This window comes from Drosophila hydei, unplaced genomic scaffold (genome assembly GCF_003285905.1).
Source record: "Drosophila hydei strain 15085-1641.00,03,60 unplaced genomic scaffold, DhydRS2 tig00008135-arrow-pilon, whole genome shotgun sequence".
NCBI lineage: Eukaryota > Metazoa > Arthropoda > Insecta > Diptera > Drosophilidae > Drosophila > Drosophila hydei.
Genome location: NW_022045844.1, coordinates 897,580 through 922,082, shown reverse-complemented (window position 1 = coordinate 922,082; position 24,503 = coordinate 897,580). Strand labels below are relative to the sequence as shown.

Below are 24,503 nucleotides of genomic sequence, written 5' to 3'. Positions count from 1 at the left end.
AAATGGTTAAAATGAGCTTGTTGTTATGTTAAAAACTTAACAATTCGTCGAATGAAAATAAAATAAAATATACCAAAACTAATACCAAGCAATCAAACATAAAATACATGTGGTAACACTGTTTTTAATCTTAAAGTGTCTCCACTATGCTTTAATTAGAGACCAAGAAAATACTATACATAGTAAAAAATACGTACATGTAAAAATACGTACATCCATCCTTACATATGTTGAAATACGTAATGCACGTAACGTAAGAAACTTATTTAAATATATTTAATTACTTTCACCAAATTTTTTTACGATAAGGTCCTTAGCGACATACTCTTATAAAAAGATATACATATATATATATATATATATACATATATATATATATATATATATTTAATCCACATTTGAAATCAATTGTTACCTGGATTTGCTTTTGCATACCTTTTCGATCAGCACTCGAACAAATTTAATTAATTATTGTTGAATTTTGATCTACGTAAAGGCTGTGTTATTTTACAAATTATAACTAATCATGCTGATCTGATTTTCATATTAATTTCATTCATTCTTCCGACTCGAAGCACAAATTCCGCCGCGTCATGCCGAAAGTTAATAAAAAACAGAGATTTATCACACTCCTAACAATAATCAATCCCACTGTCGGTAAATGAAAAACACTGGAATTACATGAGCGATTCCAATAACAAACGAGCCGTGTGTGGTCCCGTTGTTGGAAATCCAACCAGCAGCTATGGCGCCGGGAGCAGTAATTTCCTTCGCTATTAGACACAGATGCTTACTGTATGGATGAATGAGAGAGAAAGGTATAGAGGGAGGGAGGGATGGAAATAACGGCATGTGGAGAGTAGTAAATCAATGTGGATATGAGTGTGCATATAATTATGCACAGTATTTTTGCCACTCAGTCAGATATGGGAAGTCAATGATGCCGCGCCCTGGCCATCGCTGTACTGAGCGCTAATTTCTTTGCAATTTATTATTTATTTTAGTTAAATAGTGCAATTACATGAGTGATTCGAATATAAACGGACCGTGTGTGGTCACACTTACTTTAAAACCACCAGCTATGGTGCCGGGGGCAGCAATTTTCAATGATATTAGGACAGAGGCTTACAGCTAAGTAAGACAGAGAAGGGGAGAGAGAGAGAGGGAGGGAATAGCTGCATGCAGACAGCCATAATTCAATGGCAGCATTAGCATATAATTATGCACAATATTTTTGCCATTCAGTTAGAGATGGGAATCTGAAAAGTCAGTGGAGCCGCGCCCAGGCAATCGATGCACTGCCCACCGTTAATTTCTTTTCAATTTTAAAAGTTGCGCATTTATTTAAGTCAGCGCATTGCTATAATTTGCGTCGCCATCTCGCACGCCCCTTGCGCAAGCGATGGGCGCTGGTATGGGCGTGGCAGTGGCTCCGTAGTATAATTGGGCAGGCGAGCAAAGGATGTGTTGAATTGAAATGCCTGCCGGGTAATCCGATCGACCACTGACCGCAGCCTAAGTTATGACGCATGCCCGCTAAGTGAGCGCAACTTGGGCTTTTGGCTCCACACCACTGGTCACTCGACGCTTTCAACAACTACTGCAGTCTTGGCGGTGGTCGGTGGTGGCCGGTGGTTAATGTTGGTTGCTGGTGGTCTTATCAGAAGCCGTTGCTTACAGCCCGATCTGCCAGAAATGGCATTGCTGCGCATCCATTATACGCGCTCTGTCACTGCCTGCCCTGCACTTGGTGTGGGGCACGCCTCGTGGTCGTTGCCACTGGGCATTTTGCACCAGCTTTGGCCAGGCTTTGAGTTATAGTGTGGATACGATCAAATTATAGGCTTAGCCATTGCATTAAATTCGCATAGACGTCGATGCCAAATGCTGGATCTGAGCCTGGATCTTGGCTAAGCATGTGCGTCGCATCTTGTGCCCGGCATCCGGTCCAATTGTGCGATTCATACTTCATTTGCCGCAGCATTTACTAATCAGCAGCTGTCTCCAATGTGCCATGCGAACGCGATCAATATAAATAGAGAGCGAGAGCGAGAGAGAGAGGGAGAGGGAGAGCGAGAGGCAGCGAGCGAGGGAGACAGAGAGAACATGCTATGGACAAACGAGAAGGTATGTAAATGAGCTACAGTTCGGTTCGCACGCCGCTGCCATAAAGTCTGCTCAGGCACACAGATGGCACTCCTCTCGCTCTGCTCTCTTCGCCTTGTCCTTAAATAAAACACATGCAAATAAAATAAAATCGTTGAAAATTGCACCAATTAAGTGGGCAATGTGTTGGCGAATCCTTGTGGCATTTATCAGCGATATTAAAGCGTTAAGTGAATTACTTATTCTCTCTCAGTCGCTGCGAAAGCAACGCGAAGCCAAGTCAAGCAGCGCAATGCGTTACCTTTCATGTCTACCTGTCCTACCTGGCCAATTCCGTGTTCTTTCGCATCGTGCTAAAGTATAAATGTGTGCGATAGCCGCGATGTTGCATGCGACAATTATATCCACTGAGGCGACGCCAGTTTGGCTCCCGCTCCCAAACACCATGCACCATGCACCGTGCACCATGCAACAACGGTTGCGGGCATTTGAAGCTGCCGCAAGAGCAAGACTCAAGGATGATATTTACACTTACAGCACAGTCACAGTCAAAGTTGGAATGGGAATTGGAATTGGAGTTGAAGTTGGAGACAGCAGCTACTGCTGCCGGTTGACCAGTTCCCATTTTCATTGCCGCCTTTGCCGATCGCTTGCTGATCGATTTTCAATCGATCGGCAGCATCATGCAACCGCGCACAGCCCCAACCTCAGCCACAGGTCTGTGCAGCACAGACAACGACAGCAGCGACAACAGCGACGGCGACGACGACGACGACGATTCAGCGTCAGCTCCTTAGTTCAACAAATCGTGCCAAATAACACAACATAATGACAACAAAGCCGACGACAGGAGCGACGACGTCCTCCACTTGTCTGGTTAGCTCTGGAGTAAGACTAAAGCAGTCGGTGATTGCCATTTCAAGATTTTGCCATACACACTTACACACTCACACACACACGCACACACACACTGAGAGGATCGCAAAAATTAAGAGATATTTATAATAAGCACGAAAACCACTTAATACTAACGCCTTTGGCAATTAAGAGCCACAGCTATGGCAAGGATGCAACCAGAGACATTCCAATGCGCGGATAGCTCAGTTCTTTACTTTTCATATATGTATATACGTATATACATATATATCCGCATATGTATGTACGTGTTGTTGGCTCAAAATCTGTTCCTGGTCTCATTGGAGACGCCTCTGTTTGCATATCATGAGCCTTGACGAGCTTGCTGACCTGTCATGGCTTATGTCTTGGCTTTAGTTATACTCGATAAGAGGTCAATTATGTTGTGCGTGATTACAGTTGTTGGGAATCAATTCTCTTAGTGCTACAGATATATGCTGTCCTGGAGTGAATGATCGGAGCTAACTTGCTGAGAGTCTTGGAATGAAGGATCTTAAGAATGAAGGATCTTAAGCGACTTATAAAGTTAGCCAGCTACTGATATAATCTTTATCATATTTAAAATCAAGATTATCAGCAACAAATTGTCCATCTAAGACTAAAGTTTTTGCAATGTTAATTGGGCTCTTAAAGGTTCTTATGATAATTCCGAAGGCAAACGTCCGACATCAGCTTCACCATATATCCCCCTAGACTAAGTTGGATAACTTTAAGGTAGCTAAACTAAAAGATTTTTGCAATGGTAAATAGCCAGAATTTGATTGAATAGTGATTCCCATAAAGTCTTTGTTGAATAACCCAGCTCTGATAGTCAATAGTTGCAGCAGCAGCCAACCAACTGGGCCACATCGGACAGCCACTGTAGTCGCACGCTTTGTAGTTAAGCGTGCTCTGTACCCAATATATGTATAGATTCATGAATCTGGGCAGCACAATGCTTTTCAGCGACTCATCGAAAGCCGCAGGTATGTAAATTTCATGGATTTAATTGTTTTCATTCTGTGGATGGTGCAAGAGGTTTCTTTCATTTAAGTTTCGTTTCTTTCTTTGCTGGATTCGCGTCGAGCTGGTGAAGTTGACGCCTTCGGTGGCTCATTACAATCAATAATAGCAGCTGGCGCTGTGGCTTCAATTGATTCTGTCTTTCAATATGAACGCGGTCGGACAGTAAACGAAGTAAAGTGAAATGAATAACTGTTAGGGAGTCGAGCAAGTCGATTTTTTGGGAGCCAGCGCGGAGCTCGGAGCTCGGAGCACGGAGCTGTGGCTCGCTTAAGCGAACGATTATACAAGTGGTTTTCTGATTTGACAGGCGTTAAATTAAAATTTAATTCGGCCATCTATATAATTATAGTGATCCATCCGAGCATACACATTGACGACGACAACGAGGACGGTGACGTCGACGACTTCTCAGCGCATGTAATTAAAGCCACATTAATCATCCAGGCCCAGGCCCAGGCCCAGAGCCGACTCCGCGAGCCCAGACCCTGGCCCAAACACCAAACACCAAGCACATTCGCAGCCACTTGAGCCTCTCTCTGACTCTGAGCCTCTGTATTTGTATTTATATTTGTAGCTGTTGCTCTGGCAGTTGCTGTTGCTGTTGCTGCTGACCGTCTTGGTAGCCACAAAATTGTCAGATTTGTCCACTTGAGTTATTTTTGAATGCGCGTCGAGCTCCCTCACTCGCACGCTCAGCCTCTCCTCTCTATCCCTCTCTCTCTCTCTCTCTCACATCAATGGGTGTCAACTGTTGAATTCCCAACCAATTATAAGAAACCCGTGAGAATTTAACAAATTATATATATAAATATGCATATATATATATATATATCGATATATTCATGTATCGATATATATGAATGCGCCCGGATGCGTTCCTCTCATCACTCTCAACTCTCCCATCTCTCTGCCTCTCCCTTTCTCCCACCACCCACACATCCCAACCAATTATAGCACTGTCTTATATATTGTCTTATACATATACGACATATAACGATATATCGCATGCATCGATTCCGTCTTTATTTGTACTCAGCACGTGTTTTGGAATGCAAAATTGAATAAATTAAGTTAAAAATTGCACTAAATTCTCGGTTTAAAGCGATAGGAAACTGACAAATCCATAGACATGCATGATTCTTAGATTGGGATTAGATGTGGGCATTTGCATATATGTCTCTATGTATGTATCTGGTGCTGGAATTGCAGCAGGTTGATTGCACTCTTTAGTTAGCCTCCGATTCCGTTTCTGTCTCTGCATCCACGTTGATTTCCTCGTCCAGCTCCGTTTGGGGCTCCTTTGGCGGCACTCCTCCCATATGTCGCCAGATGTACTGGCGGGCAAAGTTGAGCGCAAATGCAGCTGCCGACGCTGACGCCGACGCCGACGAGGCGGAGGCAGAGGGCAGGGCAGCTCGAAAGGCGCTATGCTCACCGCCCATTAATAATGGAACTGATGCTGTGATTGAGGCAGGCGGCGGCGCTGTTGCTGTCACTGGGTCGGGGTCGTGGGCCGTAGGGCTTATGCTCGTGTGGGTGGTGGTGGCTGGCAAGCTTGTGGTGGTGACGGTGTTGCTGTTGTTGGTGGTGCTGCTGCTGTTGTTGTTGCCCTCGCAGTGGTAAGCACTGGAACGGGTAGCATATTGTAGACTGGGCTCCTGCTGCGTTGGAGCTGGTATGGGCGATGTCGAGGTCGAGCCGCGCTGCTTCAGCAAATTGACCCGTTGATGACGCCGCCATTTCGCACGTCTGTTGGAAAACCAAACCTAATTGATCAATCAACGGAGAGACAATTTGTTAGTTCATAAAAAAAGGAGCGAGCGAGTCTCTGTGTCCATGTCAATGTCGATGTGTGGTTAGTAGGGCAACAAAATAATAAAATAGTCTAATTGGGCACAGTCCATCGTACACGGCCTTCGGATAAGACAAGACTCACCTGCACCCGCGCCTCACTCAGTCCCGTGCGTGCCGCCAGCTTCTCGCGTGTGCCCACACAGGGGTAGTGCGACTTCTCGAACTCCTTCTCCAGCTCGTCCAGCTGCTCAGCACTGAACGTTGTGCGATTGCGACGAAACTTTGGCTGATCGCTGTCCTCCGAGTCGCTGTCCTCGCCCTCAATGTCTGCGAAATCGGAGAAGCTCATTCACAAGACCAGCTGAATGGAAGCAGCCCTCTTGACTTACCTATCACGCGATTGGCATCCACGTCGGGTGAACGACTGTCCCGGCTGCCCGACTCCGGCGATAGGGCTGGCAGCGATAAACGTCCACTGCCCACGCTGCTGCCGCCTCCTGCGCTGATGCTGTTGTTGTTGGTATTCGGATTGGAGCTGCCGTCGCTGTTGTAGCTGCTGCTGTTCGGCAAGGCGCCGCTGGCGGCTAACGGCACAGCGCCCCACAGCGGATGATGACCCGGCAACGTGGCCGGCCAGGTGGGAAAGCTCGTATACGGATGCGAATGCGGATGCGTGGGATGCAGAGCATAGCCATAGCTGGCAGCTCGAGCGAATTCCGCAGCGGCGCGCTCGGCGGCGCGATTGCGCAGGATGCGATTGATGCTGCTCACCGAGGGCGCAGTGGCATTCGTGCAAACACCTGAGCAACCAGAGAGAGAGAGAGAGAGAGATGCAGTATTATAACGAGTATCTTGGCGCCGGATGCAGTGATGCAGTGCGTCGTGACCTGCTCATGAACCCAAATGCCGGCTGACGCAAATTAGATTGACTGTAATGAGCAGACCAGTTGCGATTGCGATCTACATTTCGAGTAGTCAGTAGTCAGTCGTAGCCAGCTTCGTCTTGCTGTGTGTTCGAGCGTCTCATGTGAGCGATGGCAATCGGACGATTCATCGCACAGAGAGCGAGCGATTGACAGAGCGAGGCAACTGGTGCGGCGGGTATCTGCCGTATTCAACGTTGAGTGACACAAATGTGAGCACATTTACATATCAATTGACTCTGGCCAGGAGCGGATGTTCATAAATTAGCCAATCGATAAATCTCCCTCTCCCACAGAGACCAAACACACACACACACACACTCGCTGCCATCGCAGTCGCTTACAACATTAAATGAGGCTGCGACCACAAAACTCTCGAGGAACGCAGCTCTTTTGTTGGCTAATTCGCATTACGAGCTCGAGTACTGACAACCGCACCATAAACACATCAAGCTGATGCTGTCAGCTGCTCAAGGAGCTGTAGATGCAACCGAGTTCAACTGGCGAGTTGAAGCTGCGCGTAACCCTATGCCCGCCCAGACGCACTCGGACCAGTCATTCATTGATGCTGTGGCTTGTCAATGCCTGCTGCAATTTCGCTTTTGGGGGGGCTGCCATCAGTTAATTTTAATTAGCTCAACTGTCCGTAGACTGATCCCTGCTACCTGGCCAATTGCCCATCTGTTTGCTGGCATTGCCATTGGCATTGGCTTTGGCTTTGGCATTGGCATTGTTCCCCGCTTTTGGTACTCACCTTCGCTAATCAGTCTCTCGCGTATTTCCCACGCGAATATCGTTGGGTTCTCGCGTTTGTACTGCTCGATCTTGGAGACAACTGTCGGCGTGGCCACCTTTGGCTTCGAGCCACCAATCAGTCCCGGCGGCCGCAAAGTGCCTGCAATGCAGAAGACCAAACAGAAACATTAACTGAATCCAAAGCCGCTTTTATGCAAAATTCTACTATCACACGCTGACCCCTGCCTTGGGGCTGTTGGCATAATTTTCACATTATCAAACTAGCGTCGACTGGGGGCTCGTGTGGGCGTTCGAACTGGTCAAAAAGCCCGCCGGCGACCCAACACAATGCGCGCTACCTGCTGCCCGACTGACGAACTAACTAGACAATTGAAGGCGCGTTCCGCCATTCAATGGCGCGCTAATTTGAATATTTGGCTACGACACAATTCTACAACTCACAACAACAACAACAACAACAACAACAACAACAACAACAATGTCAGCAGCAGCATCAGCGCAGCTTCTGGCTGATAATTTGTCGGAAGCGAGTGACAGGCGCACGCTGTTTATCTTGTGAATTAGGCGTTAGAAAATAAGGGTCACACCTAGAGAAAAAGTCTATTGATATTATAATATGATATATACATAATATATTATAGAAAAAAAAATATATATATATATATATATATATATATATATATATATATATATATAATCAAGTTAAACTAGGGAAGCGATAACATTTCCAGAAAAATTGAGGGGGAAAAATATGCAGAAGGGCAGCAATATGGATAGATACGTAGAGAAATTGATATATAGAGATATATATACAAAGAGATGGAGATAGATAAATAAAGAGAAAGAGAAAGAGAGAGAGAGAGAGAGGGAGACAGGTAGGAATGCCGGAAGGGGAATGGAACGACTCTGTCAGGCTTGGCGAACATCATTATTACTTCTGAGTTTGAATATATAACGACCAGTGAGAATGCGAGATAGAGAGAGGGAGAGAGGAAGAGAAATAAACAGAGAGAGAGAGGGATAGGGAAAGAGAAAGATAGAGAGAGAGATGGTGAGCGATTGCTATAGAGTGGTAAAGTTGAATGAGAGAGTGTGAATGGGTGAAAGAGAGAGAGAGAGAGAAAAAGAGCGGGAGAGAGACATATATAGAAACATATACAGAGATATAGAAAACTATAGCGAAAAAGATAAAGAGATAGAAAGAAGATAGTAAGCAACGCTAATTTAAAGTCTGTGATTATTTTAGGGGCTTCATGAATTTATATATAAGATGAAAAGATATATATACTAATATATAAACACAATCATGTTAGCTGAAGATGTAAAATGACAGCCTGAATGTATTTTGCCCCAATAACATTTTGATATATCAGATTATACTAAACTACTCAATAATTGTCTGCTAATATTTTCAATATCTTTGCTACTGGCTATGCCTACTACAGAATTCGCTCAGTGAGCACAATTTTTGCACAACTTTAGTCATTTCCGTTGCATTTCTCTCAGTGTAGTTAACAATAGTATGTATGCCACACATTGATTGACTGCACATTGTCAGAGTGGCAAAGGTACCTATACTCTATACACTTATGTAAATTAGAGTTTGCAAAAAAATAAAAGTAAAACGGAAATTATTTACACATTTACACAGCTTAAATTAACTAGCGACAAAGCCCCAACTGCCCTCCCACGCCCCTCGTCGTCTATTTGAGCACTGTGAATGAGTTATGGCCCCACCGACTGCACACAGATCAGACAGTTTGTGAGTATGATTCAGAGATAGCGCGATGAATGGCTGTAGTGAACGAATTGAGCAGCGCATTTATTAACTCGTGATCGAGGTGGAAGAGCAGTGGATTCTCGAAAGATTTATTTTAATTAGCATGCTCGGGTGGGATGATCATGTTGACAAAGGAACCAATTGAGGCTTGGATACAAGTATTGCAGCCAACACCTGGCCTATGTCATTTGGCTTTAATCTATCCGAAGTTACAGCTAACCTCCCGCGGTCGAGTGCCCCCTTGGAATTTCGGTCTAGCTTGACGCCAGGCGCGCAGAATTGCAATTTGGAGCGCAAAGAGTTGTGTGTAATTGGCAACAGGTGTGCGACGGCTCGCTGTTGAGCATTGGCTATTGGCCAGGTGTCGAGGCATTGGGCATGGTAAGGTGCAATCGATTTGTCGTGTATACGTGGCCGGCCAACTTGTCTCGCCGGGAGTTACAGTAGTTGACCAAATCGATTACAGACGCTTGAGCCCCTAATTCAGCGGGACACATGGCAATTGGATTTGGAGCGCGTGTTTTGTGGTTCCGCGTCATGCAGACGCTGTCGCTGATTGCATTGGTCAGGCTGGACTTGCACGCCCTACCACCCAACCGCCCACCCATACAGTAGCCCTATGGACCCCCAAATACTTACCCAACAGCTTGGATACAGCGCCCTGTTGCGACAGCATATGTTGTGCCAGATCGTAGCCCCTTAGGCCAAACCTTGATAGTTCCAGTAGCCGATGCTGGGAGGCCAAAGCGCTGAGATTTGTGCCCTGAGGTGAGCTGCCCGAGCTGCCGAAGAGGCTCAACGTGGGAGCCGCTGGCACCGCCGTAGACGGGCAGTGGTTGTGCGTCAGAGCTGAAAGAAAGAAAAGGGGAAAGAGATAGAGATAGAGAGAGAGGCAGAGAGAGGTGATCAAAATCATTAAATGTCAATTGGAATTTAAACGAAGCTGCTGCCAGAATTCCGCGCATGGCAGCCAAACACCAAGAAATTTGTAGTAGTCAAGTGGACAGGACAGGGCGGCTGGCAGGCGGGCGGGATGGGCAGTGACAATGATTGGACAAATTTCGGTCTGTTTTTGATCGAACACGTCAAGACTGAAGCGAAGACATTGGCACAGCGCAGACGACGAGTGCTACAAGCTTTGCCGTTTTGCTGGCGGAAGTGTCAACGTTTATGGTCATAATGGCGTGTCAAGTGGACGTGGTGTGGTCCATTACCGTCCCGTCCATGAATCAGTTTGGCACGGCCAACGATTGCCGACTACTGCCGACTGCCGACTGCCAACTGCCAACAGCTAATTTGAGCTGGAATTTATGAAATTCCCGATGTCTCCGCTGGCAATTTGTTAGGATCGAGCATGGCCTGCTTCTTCGGGCAGCTGTACCGATTAGCAATTCCTCAGATGTAGAAGCTTTTATGTTCATTTTGACATTTTATCTGATCGCGAGAACTGCACACATTTTAACACCTCTGTTTTTATTTTATTTTATTTTATTTTTTCCATTTTGGCATGCCTGCACCGCTGCACCACTGCGTGTGTGGCAATGGCATTTAGCCAGTTGCAGATGCGTTGGTATGCCCAACAGGCAGGCTCTGGCTCGATGCGAACTGCCCGGCGACCCTCGACTAGGCCGCTAGTTGGGCTAATTAAAGCTGTGTAGCTGATCTGCTTGGGGGCAAGTCGACAATTTGCACACGTTGCACAGCCAGCATGTTGCACCAATTGTTGCCGCCGCTTGGTTATGGTTATGCCTGATTTATGCTGCGCTCCAAACAATTGACGACCAGCCCAATCAGCAGAGACGAGGAGTACACGCTGCCTGCGCTTATGCCACGGATGTCAACAGTGGCTGTGGCCAAAGCTGGCTGAGTCTGCGACTGGCAACTAGCAACGTGCAACTTGCCACTTGCAACTTGGCTACAGCAAATGATTTACTACCGATCTTAGCGAGCAATGCGACAGCTACGGCTGCCTCGACGCACCTCAGTCAATTGCAAAATCGGCTTAAAATCGCACGACTTGGCGCAGCTTGTAACAAGAAGCGACGCCGCAACAGAGCGAGAGCAAAGGAGTGACAGACAGAGAGTGTGAGAGTGAGAGAGGGCGAACACAAGTGATGATCGCCTCGGAATTCAATTGATAGTTTGATTTATTGCTACCGGTAAAGTTTTTGCCGCAGCGGCTGCCAGCACTGCATATAAATTAAACTTGGCCGCTTTTTGTGCAGCCCTCACTAAGCGCTCTGCCACTCCAGCAGATCCTCGCTGTGCTCTTTCTCTCTCTCTCTCTCTCTCTGCCACTGCCTCTACAGTTACTGCTCGCTGATCTTGTTTGTCGCGCGCAGCACATTACTCGTTGGGGCTTCTGGTTTTTAATGCGTAATATTGTGATCTTCACACGTTTAGCTCGGCTAGAGAGATGATCGACTTGCCATGAGATTTGCCAGCCAGCTGGATTAATTAAGGCTTAATTACCAACAGAGTTTGTAAGTGTCTATATTACTTATACGAGCTGTGTGCAAAGTTGAACTCATATAAAATTTATAAAATTTATGAATCAAATTTGTAGTTGAATCGTCTAAGCATAAAATTTTGGCATTTTCATTGTGCGTCAATTGTAAATTCATTTTATTTTGCTGTGTTTATTTTTAGAGAGTATTTTTTCACTTCACTTCTTTATTTATTTTGATTATAATTGTCCTCAATCGCTCGATTTGGCATAATAATATTGACTTGCTATTTTTAAGCTCAAAACACCTGCGCTCTTTGGGACATTCTTATTTTATCTGCATCATTTATAGAATGATATAAAACAAATTTTGTTAAGCAGGAGACTTTTTGTCGTTTCATAAAATATGTTCTATATGCTTGAACAACATTATATATAGTTGGCCAGGAAGTTAGTCGAACTGCACTGTCTATAATTTATGGATTCACTTTGGATTTTGAAAGTTTCAGGTTCCACTCTCTGACCTATTATTATATTTTTAGTAGTATATGATCAGTATATTCGAGTCCAATTCCTTTTTTTTACATGTGCTTGATTTAGCTTACATCTTAGCCATATGTGTATCAAAATCTAATATCTCTTTCCATACATCATTGGGATTGATGGGCATTGAGAGAGCGTGCAGGGTTGCCTCAACTAATTTCCGGTCAAGTGGCTCAGAGCTTGGCACATAGCTCAAAGTCGGGTGACATAAATGGCATAAACATCATAACCAAGCGGATGGCACTCAAATGCAGGCCATCATCATGAGCATCGGTTTAGCCGGGGCTATGTACACTTGAAAATCATTGTGCACACCTTTTATACGGTCGGCTTTCTAAGAATAATGCGAATACACGCATCAAGTAATTCGAAACCCTTAAGTATGGTTTCTGCCCAGTGCTTAAACATCAATGTATGCCATGTACCCATGCTCAGGCCGGTCGCAGCTAGTGTGTGTGTGTGTGTGCGTGTGTGAGTGTGTGCCTTTGCTGGTTTTCCGTCTCTGTGCTCTTTTTATAATTATTTATTTATTGTGCAACTTCCAACACCTTTTAGAGACAAGTCAAAGCTTTGGCCTGCAACCACATTCGCTGCTCACCCGCCCACTGCACCGCCGCGCCTCCAACCATCCAGCATTTGCGCTCGACGCCGCCAGTGGCAGTCGCATCTCGACGTGGCCACTCGATGGCCGCCGACATGAACTAATTTTATTTGACAACCCATACTTGTGCAAAACAAATTGCCACTGATGTGCGAAAGACCAAAACAGTTGGCAGTCAACTTATTGTTGTTGCTGCTGCTGTTGTTGTTGTTGTAGTTGTTGCTGTTGTGAAATTTCCAAATCATTGCGCTTTTCCAATGGCCAAGTCTCAGACTCAGGCTCGGTCAGGAATTTTTAATTTGGGACTGTCGCCTGGGCTCTTTTTTTTGGCAGCTACATATATCCTTGACAATTCAGGGAATTGTTTGGACCAGCAAGGTGCTGAGCCGGGTAAGATTTGGCGAGCTTTTGTGGGGCTAGGGTCAAGCAATGCCCAATTGTTAGACTCACCTGTGGGTGTGGGTAGAACGGCCGTTAGATTGGGATTTGCAGTTGCCGTCGGCTGTGCACCGCTGCCCGTTGCAATGGCCTTGTTGGCCGCGCTGTCCAAGCAGCCACCCAGCAGCGGCAGATGGGGCACAGCTGCCATGCCCAGGGGCAAGCCAGTCGCTATGCCTACAGTGGGCATGACTACTGTGGCGGTGGTGCAAGTGGGCGTGGCTGTTGAATAATCGACGGCTGGCGCTTGAGCCGCTGTTGTGCTGGGTGTCCTTGTGGTGGCTGCAGTTGCCCCTGTTGTAGCCATGCCCCACTTACACAACAATAACTCAAAATAACACAGTAACCGCTTTAAGTTATCTAGAACGTTTGTTAATCCTTAAGCAGCCGATTAAAAGTTTTCAATTATCTGGAATTTTGAGCGCGTGCTTTGATAAATGCAATTTATTTATTTTTTTTTGATAATTTCGGCTGTAGTCAAATTATACATGGGCCTTGCTTAACCGTCGGCCTTTTGAGCATTCACACACGCACACATGCACACACATGAAAACGCATGCACACAGTCAAACACGCTCGAGAGGAGCACAGAACACATAAACGAACGCGAACGGGCTACGTTCCCGTTCGACGCGCACTCACTCACGCTGTTGGCTGACGCCGACTGAGTCGACTGAGACTGAGACAGAAACTGACTCGGCGCGCTTGCTGCCTCTGCCTGCCTGCCTGCCTGCTTGCTTGCTTGCTCGCCTGCCTGCCTGCCTGTCTCTCTGCAGCAGCTGATCGGGGTCTGGTCTGTTACAGTTCAAGCTTCTTCTTCTTCTTCGATTGTTGTTGCTTCTTCTTCTTCCACTGTCGCTGTTGGTTTGCTTGTAGCTGGGGTTGCCATCGAGCGAGCATTGGGCTCTGCTTGTTTTACTCGTTTTCGCACGTGTGTAAGTGAGTGAGTGAGTGAACCAGTGAGTGTGTGCGTGCGAGAGAGCGCACAATTGAGCGTTTCGGCGAGTCTCAGTTTTCAAACAGTAGTAAAAGTTCAATAATTAATTGACTACCTAAGCAGTCGCTGTTTTGTTTAGCACCAACAGCAGCAGCTCAGCCGCTGCCGAACAGCTCAGAAACTTTTCGGCCAGTTTAATTGATGAGTGATTTTGTTTGGTAATACGGGGCGTATGTGTGACAGGGTAAAACTTTTTTGTTTTTTTCTTCTTCTTTCAACTGCTTGCTTTGGCGCACACATAACGGGGGAGCTGGTAGGAAACTTGCAAAGCAAACGGAAGCCCGGGCAGCCGTTGCTGCTAATCGCACACTTTGATTATGATATATGAGGGCATTCATGGTTGCTGCTTGTCTGCCACTGCGGACTTCGTCGTCCGACTGTCCGTTGGCTGTCTGCGGACGGGCTTTGCAATGGCTCAGCGTGGGCGCCCGCTGTGCAGGAGCCAGCCAACTGCATGAAGGCCGGGCCAGGGTGAGCAAAAAACGCATTAAGGCAGACATCAATGGCAGGTCCAGGCAAAAAAGCCAAGAATTCGCGACTGGCTAGCCAGTAACAGTAACCGATTAAGCTCAAACCAACCCCACCGCAAAACACACACAATCAGTGCGAGTGGGATGCAGTTACTTTTCGTTGCTGGCCAGAGCGAGTGCGCAAAAATCATGGTGTTACATCCACCCTACTCCTGCTGCCCAGTAGCGGTGTGAGCGAGACGCACTTACACAGACAGTAGGCGATGCACTACGACGCGACGCGCCTAATTGATTTATTTGCCCATTCCCGAGCTTATTCCCGTTGCCGTTGCCCATTCCACAAGTCTTACACTCTCCAATACATACATATGCATATGTTTGTATGTATGTAAGCAAGGCAACGACGCTGGTTGGTTTTGCTTTGGATTGCCGTGCCCTTGCGGCCCATGGCTGTATGTCTGTAAGTTTGTATGTTGAGTACGAGTATTTTTTAAGTAATGGCTGTCGGACGAACTGCGGTAGCTCTTGTTTCTCGTTCTCGCCGTTGTGATTATGGCAAATGGAGCGCCGCTCATCGTGCGTGACTCTGTGTAGGCCTGTGCAGCTTTGAAAACGGCGCATTTCTTGCCTCGCGCATGTACACATGTATACAGTTATGTAGCGGAAGCTCTGGTTTGTTTTGGCAGCCAATTGTCCACTTTGAAGGCGTCGCAATGCAGCAAAAGTGTCGCACAGGCCGCACTTCCACAAAGCCAACCACCGCAATCAACAACATGGCAATTTTTGGTCGAAACCATATATTAGAACATGGAGGCCCTCAGTGGGGCGTGATTACCAGCTCGAATGATTGCTAATTAGCCCTCTGTCAGATAATGAAAAATAATCAATTTTAATGGGCTGTAATTTGCCACCGCAAAAGCAACAATAATTCAAATTAAAAGGCAAACTTTAACCGGCAAAATGCCACCGCAAATACACCAACAGTCACACACATATACACAGTCACACACATGCACACACGCACGCGCACAATTGCTTACAAGTATTAACATTTGTGTATTTCCTAAGATAAAAGACTGCGTTTCACTGAAAAATATTTAATTTGGCTGCGAGAAAGAAACACAAAATTCGTCTTTAGTTAGTGTTTTTGTTGTTTTTTTTTCTCATTTTCACACTGTAGCTCAACTTACATAATCAAAATGCCCATGTCATAATTACGGACTCAATTGAGTTTGAGTCGAACTCAATTTGAGTGAGAGCGCTACATATGGCAGAGGCGTGCCAGTCACACTAATGTCACTACAGCTGCCTGCACAGCAGTCATCTCGCTCTAACATCTGTATTTCTCGCATGCGCTCAACAGCCAATGAGCGATGGCGACTGTCGCTCAGTGAACCCCCGCTAAACGGTTAAAGACGATTTGTAGGCTCTCATTTGGAATGTAAACGCTTCCGAATGAGCCTCTCAAAAAATATGTACGTGTGGATGTGTGTGAGTTTGTAATGCTATAGAAAATCATTATTTCTGGCTTATTTCTCACTACTGTTGATTGCCGTAGATTGGATAATGGCGCTCGGTCGATTCAAACCGTCCCGCCAGCCACCTCCTGGCCCCTTGATGATTGATTTTCATTTTGTTTTCGGCCAGCATGATTGATTACATTAATTACGCGCCTAATTAAGCATTTATCACTGTATCTAATGGGCTCACAAAGAGCTCGCTCTATGCGCCATTTGCATGCCAATTGTGTCGCTGCCGGCGTCGCCAACAAATTATGCTCGCGCCTAATTGCGTTTCGTGCGCCTTTTTTCGGGTATGGGGAATTAATTATGGCCGCCTGACACACAGTCGCCGCCGTTGCCGCCGCCATTATTTTAACATTATTTCACTATTATTTCTGTAGCAGAGTTCCTAGTCAGATAGCAATCTAGTATCTACATGCAAGTGGCAGCCAATGCCCAATGCCCAAGCCCAAGCCCAAAACCCAAGACGTAGCCGAAAGCCAAACCCAAGTCAAAGCCCTCCTGCGCAGTCCCGCGCATATTTGTGGTAGCCACGCTTCCTGTTTTTGTTTGTTTGGCGGGCCCAGCTGTCCGGCTGTCCGCCTGTCCGGCTGTCTGTCCGTCTGCAACATAGACATAGACAAGAAGTGCCCGCTGTGGGCTTTTTTTGTGCCTTTGGTTAGCGGCGCGGTGATGTTTACCCATATGTAGGCATATGCATATGCTGATTGCGATTGCGGGTGTGTGTAATGGTCTAAACAAGGGGTTATACGGCTATCCGCATCAGTATTCATATGTATTCCCCTCCCCAGCGATACTCTTTGGGCAATAACACAATGGCCACAAACCTTTTGAACCGTAAAAATGAAATTTGCCGCCGCTGATGAATATTTTTTTCTCATTTTTGTATTTTTTCATAGCTCTTTAAGAATTATACACGACTGTAATTAGAAATACTTAATGCTGCAGTCGGAATTTAGGCAGAGGTATTAACGGCCTATAGAAGATTTCACATCTCAGCTCATTTGGGGAATTACAGTCAAAGTTCGTCGGCGTTTCGACCCACAGTCGGCGGAAATGAGCTCGGGCTTCTCTTTTTTGTTGTCGCCGCTCGACAATGGCCGCCATCCGAGGAAGTGCTTAGCGCCTGCCCAGAATTATAAGTTCCGCCCTTTGTCTGGCCACAGCTAAATGGCAAAGGTGCCCAAAAGCTTATAGTTTGAATATTAACTAATCGATTGTTTTTATTGAGGTCTTCTTTTTAATGCGGACACAAATGGAGTTTTACAAGTCTATAAAAAAACACAGTAAAAAACACATAAATATATATTTTTGCTTCTGAATTTTACGAATTTATTGATAAACAAATTTATTAATAGAAACAAACAAACTTAATAAACAAATAAAATCTTGTGTGAATAATAAAAAATTAAGAAGCTTTAAAGCTCATTGTAACTCTTAAGCAACTTCAATTAACTGCGATAACCGTAAAATGTAGTTTTATATCATTTTCTATAACATATGTCATATTATTTTGAATGGAAATGTCATATACGATGCATCCAGCCCCATCCAATGGTTGACTTTTGATAGCCACCCATAGACAAATCGAATAGAATCCATGTTCATCTCATATCAGACTCGCACCCACAGAGATGACCTCCTCTGGCTGCCGGGGACTGGCGAAATGCAATGATTAACTCCTCGCCGTCGCTAAATTAAGTGAGTTTTTATTTAACTGCGGATGGGGAAGCGTTGGGGCAGCCACGCGGGGCAAGTTCTTAATGCAGTGCTGCTGCGACAAGCTAATTCAGCTGCTGCTGCTGCTGCTGCTGCAAGCCAAGCATTGCGTGTCTGGGGCAGAAATGATTTCCACATACCACAGCAGTTAAAGCCCTTAAGTCAGGGAGAAAATCCAATTAAATTCGGTAGCGAAAGAAATAAGTCCGAACTGTCGGTAAAATGATTCTACATACACGTATTTGCGTCAACATTGATTTTGCAGAAACAACAACTGACGACGAGGCAGACGAAGCGAAGGGCAAAGCAGCTGAGACGGAGATGGAGACGGAGACGGAGTCGAAGACGGAATCGAAGACGGACTAAAGTAGTTCATGTGCATGGCGTGATTGAGGACGAACCCAAAGCTGAGGACAGCAGCAACAGCAGCAGACACATTCAACATCAACATCAACAGCAGCAACAGCAACAGCAGCAGTTTTCTGAGGCGTGATCCGAGTTTAAGAGTTGGGATTGGACTCGCATTCTGTAGATATTCTTTGGCAGTCGCAGCCGCAAAACCGTCGAAAAGTTGCGTGCCCATAGGTCTTCTGTGTAATTGCGCAACAATTGTCAGGTCCCAGTCCCACTCCCAGTCCCAGTCCCAGTCCCAGTCAAAGTCTCAGTCTCAGCCTCTGTCGCAGTCGCAGCCTCTGTTGCTGCGCTGTCGCTGGCTTTAAGGGCGCATTGCATCAACCGCAATCAAGACACGGACACGTCATGAACAAGAAAACAAAACAGCAGAGAAAAAAGTAAAAACAAAACAAAACTCCTGCAGCTATGGCTACCTTCGTGTTTGCGTCAAACTTGCGGAAATCTGATTTTAAAATTATTAACAACATGCAATGGCTAAATAGTTTTGCATTCGATAACAAAAGGCGCTCCTGCACCCGGTCCCCAGCGAGATGCACTCAAAAACATGTTGACTGTTTGACTTGGCTGGCGGTAGACAGGCGGGGCAGGCGGCAGGCGGCAGGCGGCAGGTTGCAGGTTGCAACAGGAGCGCCGCACGTCACGAACCAATTTCCGATTGCTCAAAGTAAGACTCGAGTCTCGCTGATGATTGTGCTGATGACCCGATCAGCATTTGGACCAGCGCCAGTTTCAGCTCCCAATTTGCTATGTATGCACTATATGGCGGCATTTGCATTCACATTCAAATCGAGGCTGTCCAGTGACCGCAACGTATAATTCACAAATTCAAATTCAAACGATCGAAAGGCACTTTTAGTTAGCGAACCGTTATAAGGTTAATTAAATGCAACACAGTCTATGCAGCACACACACACCGAGCCCATCCGATGGGCCATTCCCAGTGCGGCTCCACTTCACGGAAAAGTAGCTACAACTACGCTTTCATTTCCAGCGAGCGGCAGTTTCTCCAATGCGGTTGCAATTAGAAGTTGCACAAAAAGCGCAATAAGAGAAAAAACAAAGCGAACATGAAAAACAAAATGGCGATAAATACCGCAATTTGCATATAAATGGACGTAGCAACGTCTTTAGTCACCCGAATCTTGAGCAAACCATAAGACCGATTAACATTGTTGTCGACTGCCTGACAAGCTGCTGGCGTGGGAGGGCCAAGGAGCAGGGCAGCCAGTGCGAAGCGGTGGCGGCGCAGCAGGCGGTGGAGGCGGAGCAGGGCGTGTGGAAAGCGTACCAAATACAACAGCTACAACAACGACTTGTTACATTGTTACGAGTTACGAGTTACGAGCTACGAGCTACGAGTAGCAAAGCGCAATTGCCAGCGCTGAGGAGCGCTGAGTGAGGTAAGCAGGAGGAGCGACGAGGCCGACGGTCACGGAAAACGCAGCAAAATGGCGGCCGAGAGCCGTCAGAGCGTGGCAACAGCACCAGAACCAGACCCAGACCGAGATGGCGACGGCGGCGTCGCTGGTGTTGGAGTTAGAGGTGGTGTTGATGGTGGTTGTGGTGGTGCCATCAAGCGTGTTGGGCTGGTTGGGCAGCGCACTGGGAGATGTTGGTGTTGGAGCTGGCGTTACCTGATGGCAGAGCTCTATGCACGTAATTGCATTGCTTTTTCTTTCAACTTCTGTCCGAGCTGTAGAAACGCGGCCGGGCCAAGTCTGGCTGGCTGGCTGGCTGCCACACGCCGCCACCGCCACCGCCGCCGCCGTCGCCATAGGACGGCCGCCCTGGTGATTGCTACTATTATGCAAATGCCATTCACAGGTAATTACCACGCTGCACCGTTATAATTGCGCTCGAAGCCCAGCTACGAATCACGATTGTAGCTCCAGCTCCAGCTCCAGTCTAGCGTTTGCCTTATTTTTTGCGCCAGGTAAATCGAAACTGCCAACAAGAGCAACCAGGTGGCAAAGAAGATGGCCCCACAATCCACAATCCAACTTTCCCATTGCAAAATGATTTCATCGCAGGAAAATAAACTCTCATATACTAAACTCTCATATACTTAATACAAGCTATTTATGGTACCAGTTAATGAATGCTGTGAATAAACAAGCTAGTTAGTTATTGACTTAGGAATATTATATAGATCTTATATAGAGCTCTACAATCTAGTCAACATGAATAGTATTTCTGTTATGCTAGGTTAATTCTGAAATTAAATTGAGCAAAAATAAATTCTTGGAAAATTTTAAATTATTATTTTTATAAAGGATACTTGTTGACCATGGCTTAAACTCTATATGAAATATATATTTAAAAAAGCATAAAAACAATTTTTAGATATTTTAGTCAAAATTTAAGTGAATAAATTCAATTAGAGGAGTGCTAGGTCCCCATGGTCACAGCTCTTCCTGCTTTACAGGCTCACACAACTTGACCAAAACTGCTCAGATTTTAATAAGGATTAGCTTTTTCGATCAAGATTTCATACTCAGATTCTAAGTGCAATAAATTGGAAAAACTATGTAATATTTTTTGGCTATTCTTCTCGAAACGGAACAGTCCAGCTCCCTAGTAACTGCTTTTGCCATGCTTTAAGTAATCAAAGCTTGGTCAACTTTGTATCGATTTTTACAGGGTTTACATGGCTCAGGCTTAAGCAAGCAATTCCATTCTAGACATTTCAAGTCATATACCTAAGCATTGATCTTAGTTTTTGGAACAGTTCAATTCTGTTTCATTGTTGCTAACACTGATGCAACCGCAGTTCATGTGAAGAGATTGCTGCCATTTGCTGAAGACGAAGGCGGCAGCGGCCAGTGATGTCGATGACACCTTTTAGCTGTATGGGAATTGGCTGGAGGACAGGCGCTGGCAAATTAGAACAACTTAAAAACGCGGCGGCACGCATTAGCGCATTTACCTGCCCCGGTACACCTGGGCCGTTCTTTGCAGCTATGCTGTATGTGGTATCGGCATTCGCATCGGCATCGGTGCAGCCGCGAATCCTTTTTTTGCAGCCTGTTCTGGAGCGCTATCAAAAAGTAATAAATCTGCGGCTGATCTGTCGTAAATCTTTGCGTTCCCTTCATGATTTACCCACATAAATCAAAATTATCGAAGCGTCGCGCCGCGATGCGCTCCATCGGAATCGTTCTGGGTCCCAAAGCAACGGTCAAAGCTGAACTTGTTAACCGCTGCGAAGTGTTAAATGCATTCAACTGCTGATTTGTCTGTCTGTCTGTCTGTCTGTGTGTCAGAATGTCCTGTTCCGAGCTGGACTGGCTCGGCCCGGCCCGGCCTGGCCTGGAACGGCATTCACATGTGACAACTGCACAACCAAATTGAAGTCGATGTGTAGAAAGAAAATCTTCAAAATGTTTCTTGACTCGCATTTCGGTCATTGCGTTTAGCACTGCAATTATCGCCTGCAAGGAAAATGCATTCCAGCTGTCCGCATTGACCCAATCAAATGGTTCACCCACCAGTAACCAGCGAACCGGGTCACGCAGCCAGACTAGAGACTAGAGACGAGACTCGAGCCGAGTCGAGTCCGCTTCAAATTCGTCACATGCAAAGTGAAATTACCTGGTCGGCTAATTTCATTTAATTTTTGGGCCAAAAAAGAAGCGACCGCCACAATTATAGCATATTTTCCCCAATTAATAATTAATAATTTGTTTGGGTCACGAAACGCTAGCGTCTCGTCTCGTCTCGTTTCGTTTCGTTTGGCTTGGCTTGGCTTGGTGTGTGAACTCCAAAGCTACTCATGGATGCCTAGATATCCACAACACGCACAGCACAACTTGAAGGTGTATACCATTTGGTTTTCAAAAGAAGAAGCCGGGTGAAAGGCAAACCCAGGTTGACCGAGACGTTTAATTGCTGTCACAAAGTCGTCTGTGTTGAGGTCGAGTTGCTGGGCCTGGCAATTGGAAATCTTTTGTACGCAGCTACGCGTAATACCATTAAGAGCGAAACACGCAAGTTCAGCCGGAGGTGCAGAGCCTATTTTGTTGTGCAAGTGCTGTTTCCTTCCTGCCTGCCCAAACGGACAGCTGTCTGATGCTTGCGCATCTGCTGAGCTGAGTTTCCATCATTGAGCCGCTCTGATTTCGGTTGCCATGTGGTCGCATCTAGCATCGCCTGATGTCCTTCGGCAACAATTTGTGCGCGTAGTGCAGCGATAAATTAATGCAGGCACATTAAACAACACACACACACTCACACACACACTCTTACAGCGACATTGTTGCTCAATTGATAACCATCGGCAGCCTCTGTCCGCTCCCCCAGCTCCACCTTCTCAATTCCTCAATTTGCTGCTGGCTGTGACGCAAATTGCGCTGAGCTTCTCTTATTTTAGTCAATGCGCCAATAGAGACATCAAGCAAACCAGGCCAGACCCTAAACCCAGAGCCAAGTACTTACAGCTGCTGGCCCTTGCCGCAGCCGCGGCGCAGCTCTACCCCACTTTCAACTTGAGTTATGTTTGTCGCTGGCTGTGAATGAAGCGATGTGCGACCAGGATTGGCTAATGTACGATCCCAATGCCAGGCCACAGCCAAGCTGTGACTGCCACTGCCCACTCATGTTCGCCTCCTTAGCTAAAGCCCGACAGCCAGCTCGGTATCATCAAAATTGTCGTTGGCTCGCAGTTAAATTAAGTCATAAATTCAGTATTTATCTGTTGAATGTAGTTTGTTGTCCGGTCATCACTTCTGCCGTTCTGCCTTTGTCGCCGCAGTCAGCCAGCGAGGCAGCCAGGCAGCCAGGCAGCCAAGCAGCCAGTCAGGCAGCCAGGCAGCTACTCCTCCTGCCCACTTCCCACTGCTCACTCTCCCAACTCTTATCCACGTTGCTGTTGCTGCTTTTATGGCAGCAGATAGTGCGGGCAGCAGCAGGGCGCGGCCTGGGGGCCCAGACGAGTTGCAGTTGCTCGCATGTGTCAACTGGCGCTCCCTTTGCAGCTCCGCGATTGGAGCTGCAACTGGCGTCGGATCTGGAGCTGTGGCTCCATAGACTTGAAGTTAGTTTAGCTTCACTTAGCTGCAGCTCTCGAGACGCTCGTAATTGGATTGGCTTGTCTCTTAGCACTTGGTACGAAACAAGTCCGCGATGGTTTTCCAGCGAATTGTCTGTGTGTGTTTTATTTTATTTTCCTTTATTTTTTTTTTTTTGTATTTTTATTTGAAAAGTTTGTCAGATTTATTATTGCACATCAATTAGCTGCCAGCTGAGGGCATCAACCAGGCCCAAACCAACCAGCCAAGTTCCATTCACGTCTGCAACACGTATTCGTACAAATTGTTGATAATTCAGATCAATACGGCAATGCTGTCTGTCTCTCTGTCTGTCTCGCTGTCTGTCTGTCAATTAGTCACTCTGACACGCTGCTCACGAAATCTTTATCTTTATCAGTCGCTGCCGTAGACTGTTTACTATTTCGACATTGTCTTGCCGGCCATTTATTGAAACATAACGCATTGTGGGCATTTTTTAATGTCAACTGCGATTCTGACAGAAGCCAGAACGTTGCTTACAACTTGCTGTCGCTGTCAGGTGCACTAAGCGACTTAGAACTGCGCCAACCAACAATCCAATTCCAACCACCAACTGGGAGTCGCACAGTTGCAGGTAGCCGAGTGCCCTCCGATTGTCACTCTCTGCAGTTGGTTTTTGCTTTTGTTTTTGTTTTTGCTGCCGTGTCAAGCCAGAGCTGAGCAACGCCAACGCTGATGGGACGATGACATCGAGTACTGAGTACTGATTACTCTGTGTCCCATTGCCAGAAGCATCAGCAGCATCGACAGCATCGACAGCATCATCCGCCGTCACCCCAACTCTCGCTCACGTGCGTCTCCCCAGCCCCTGCGACTCCGACTCCGACTCTGACTCTGTGGCTCAGCAAGCGTGAAATATTTTGACAAATCGCAGCCACTTAATCAAAAATCATCATCAAAAAGCGATCGATGTTTCGTACTGAGGTAGCAGGCGGCTACAAAGGACAAGCCGGCATAACGCGCGTGTGTGTATGTGTGTGTGTGTGTGTGTGTGTGGGTTAAGCAAG

The 24,503-nt window shown here is 46.4% G+C and overlaps 1 protein-coding gene across 2 annotated transcripts; it reads right to left on the bottom strand.

The window, feature by feature from the left end:
- Window positions 1-5,000: 5,000 nt before the first annotated feature.
- LOC111598750 (paired box protein Pax-6) lies at window positions 5,001-13,983 on the bottom strand. 2 transcript variants are annotated; one of them, XM_023314150.2, is made up of 6 exons: window positions 13,320-13,983; window positions 9,919-10,128; window positions 7,498-7,638; window positions 6,210-6,620; window positions 5,963-6,147; window positions 5,001-5,792 (listed from the first exon to the last, which is right to left on the bottom strand). In XM_023314150.2, the coding sequence occupies exons 1-6, from the start codon at window positions 13,612-13,614 to the stop codon at window positions 5,253-5,255; spliced, it is 1,782 nt and encodes a 593-aa protein (XP_023169918.2). In that variant the 5' UTR covers window positions 13,615-13,983; the 3' UTR covers window positions 5,001-5,252. The 2 variants fall into 2 exon arrangements, with proteins under 2 accessions (XP_023169918.2, XP_023169919.2); XM_023314151.2 differs by having other exon boundaries at window positions 5,389-5,775.
- Between the last annotated feature and the right edge of the window lie 10,520 nt (window positions 13,984-24,503).

Bases quoted from the DNA above. Each gene is read 5' to 3' on its own strand.
- LOC111598750 (XM_023314150.2), bottom strand. From the start codon at position 13,614: ATGGCTACAACAGGGGCAACTGCAGCCACCACAAGGACACCCAGCACA. The intron at 7,639-9,918 runs GTAAGTATTTGG...TCTGCATTGCAG, and splicing joins CGCTGTATCCAAGCTGTTGG to GCACTTTGCGGCCGCCGGGA. The intron at 6,148-6,209 runs GTAAGTCAAGAG...CCGATTTCGCAG, and splicing joins GGATGCCAATCGCGTGATAG to ACATTGAGGGCGAGGACAGC.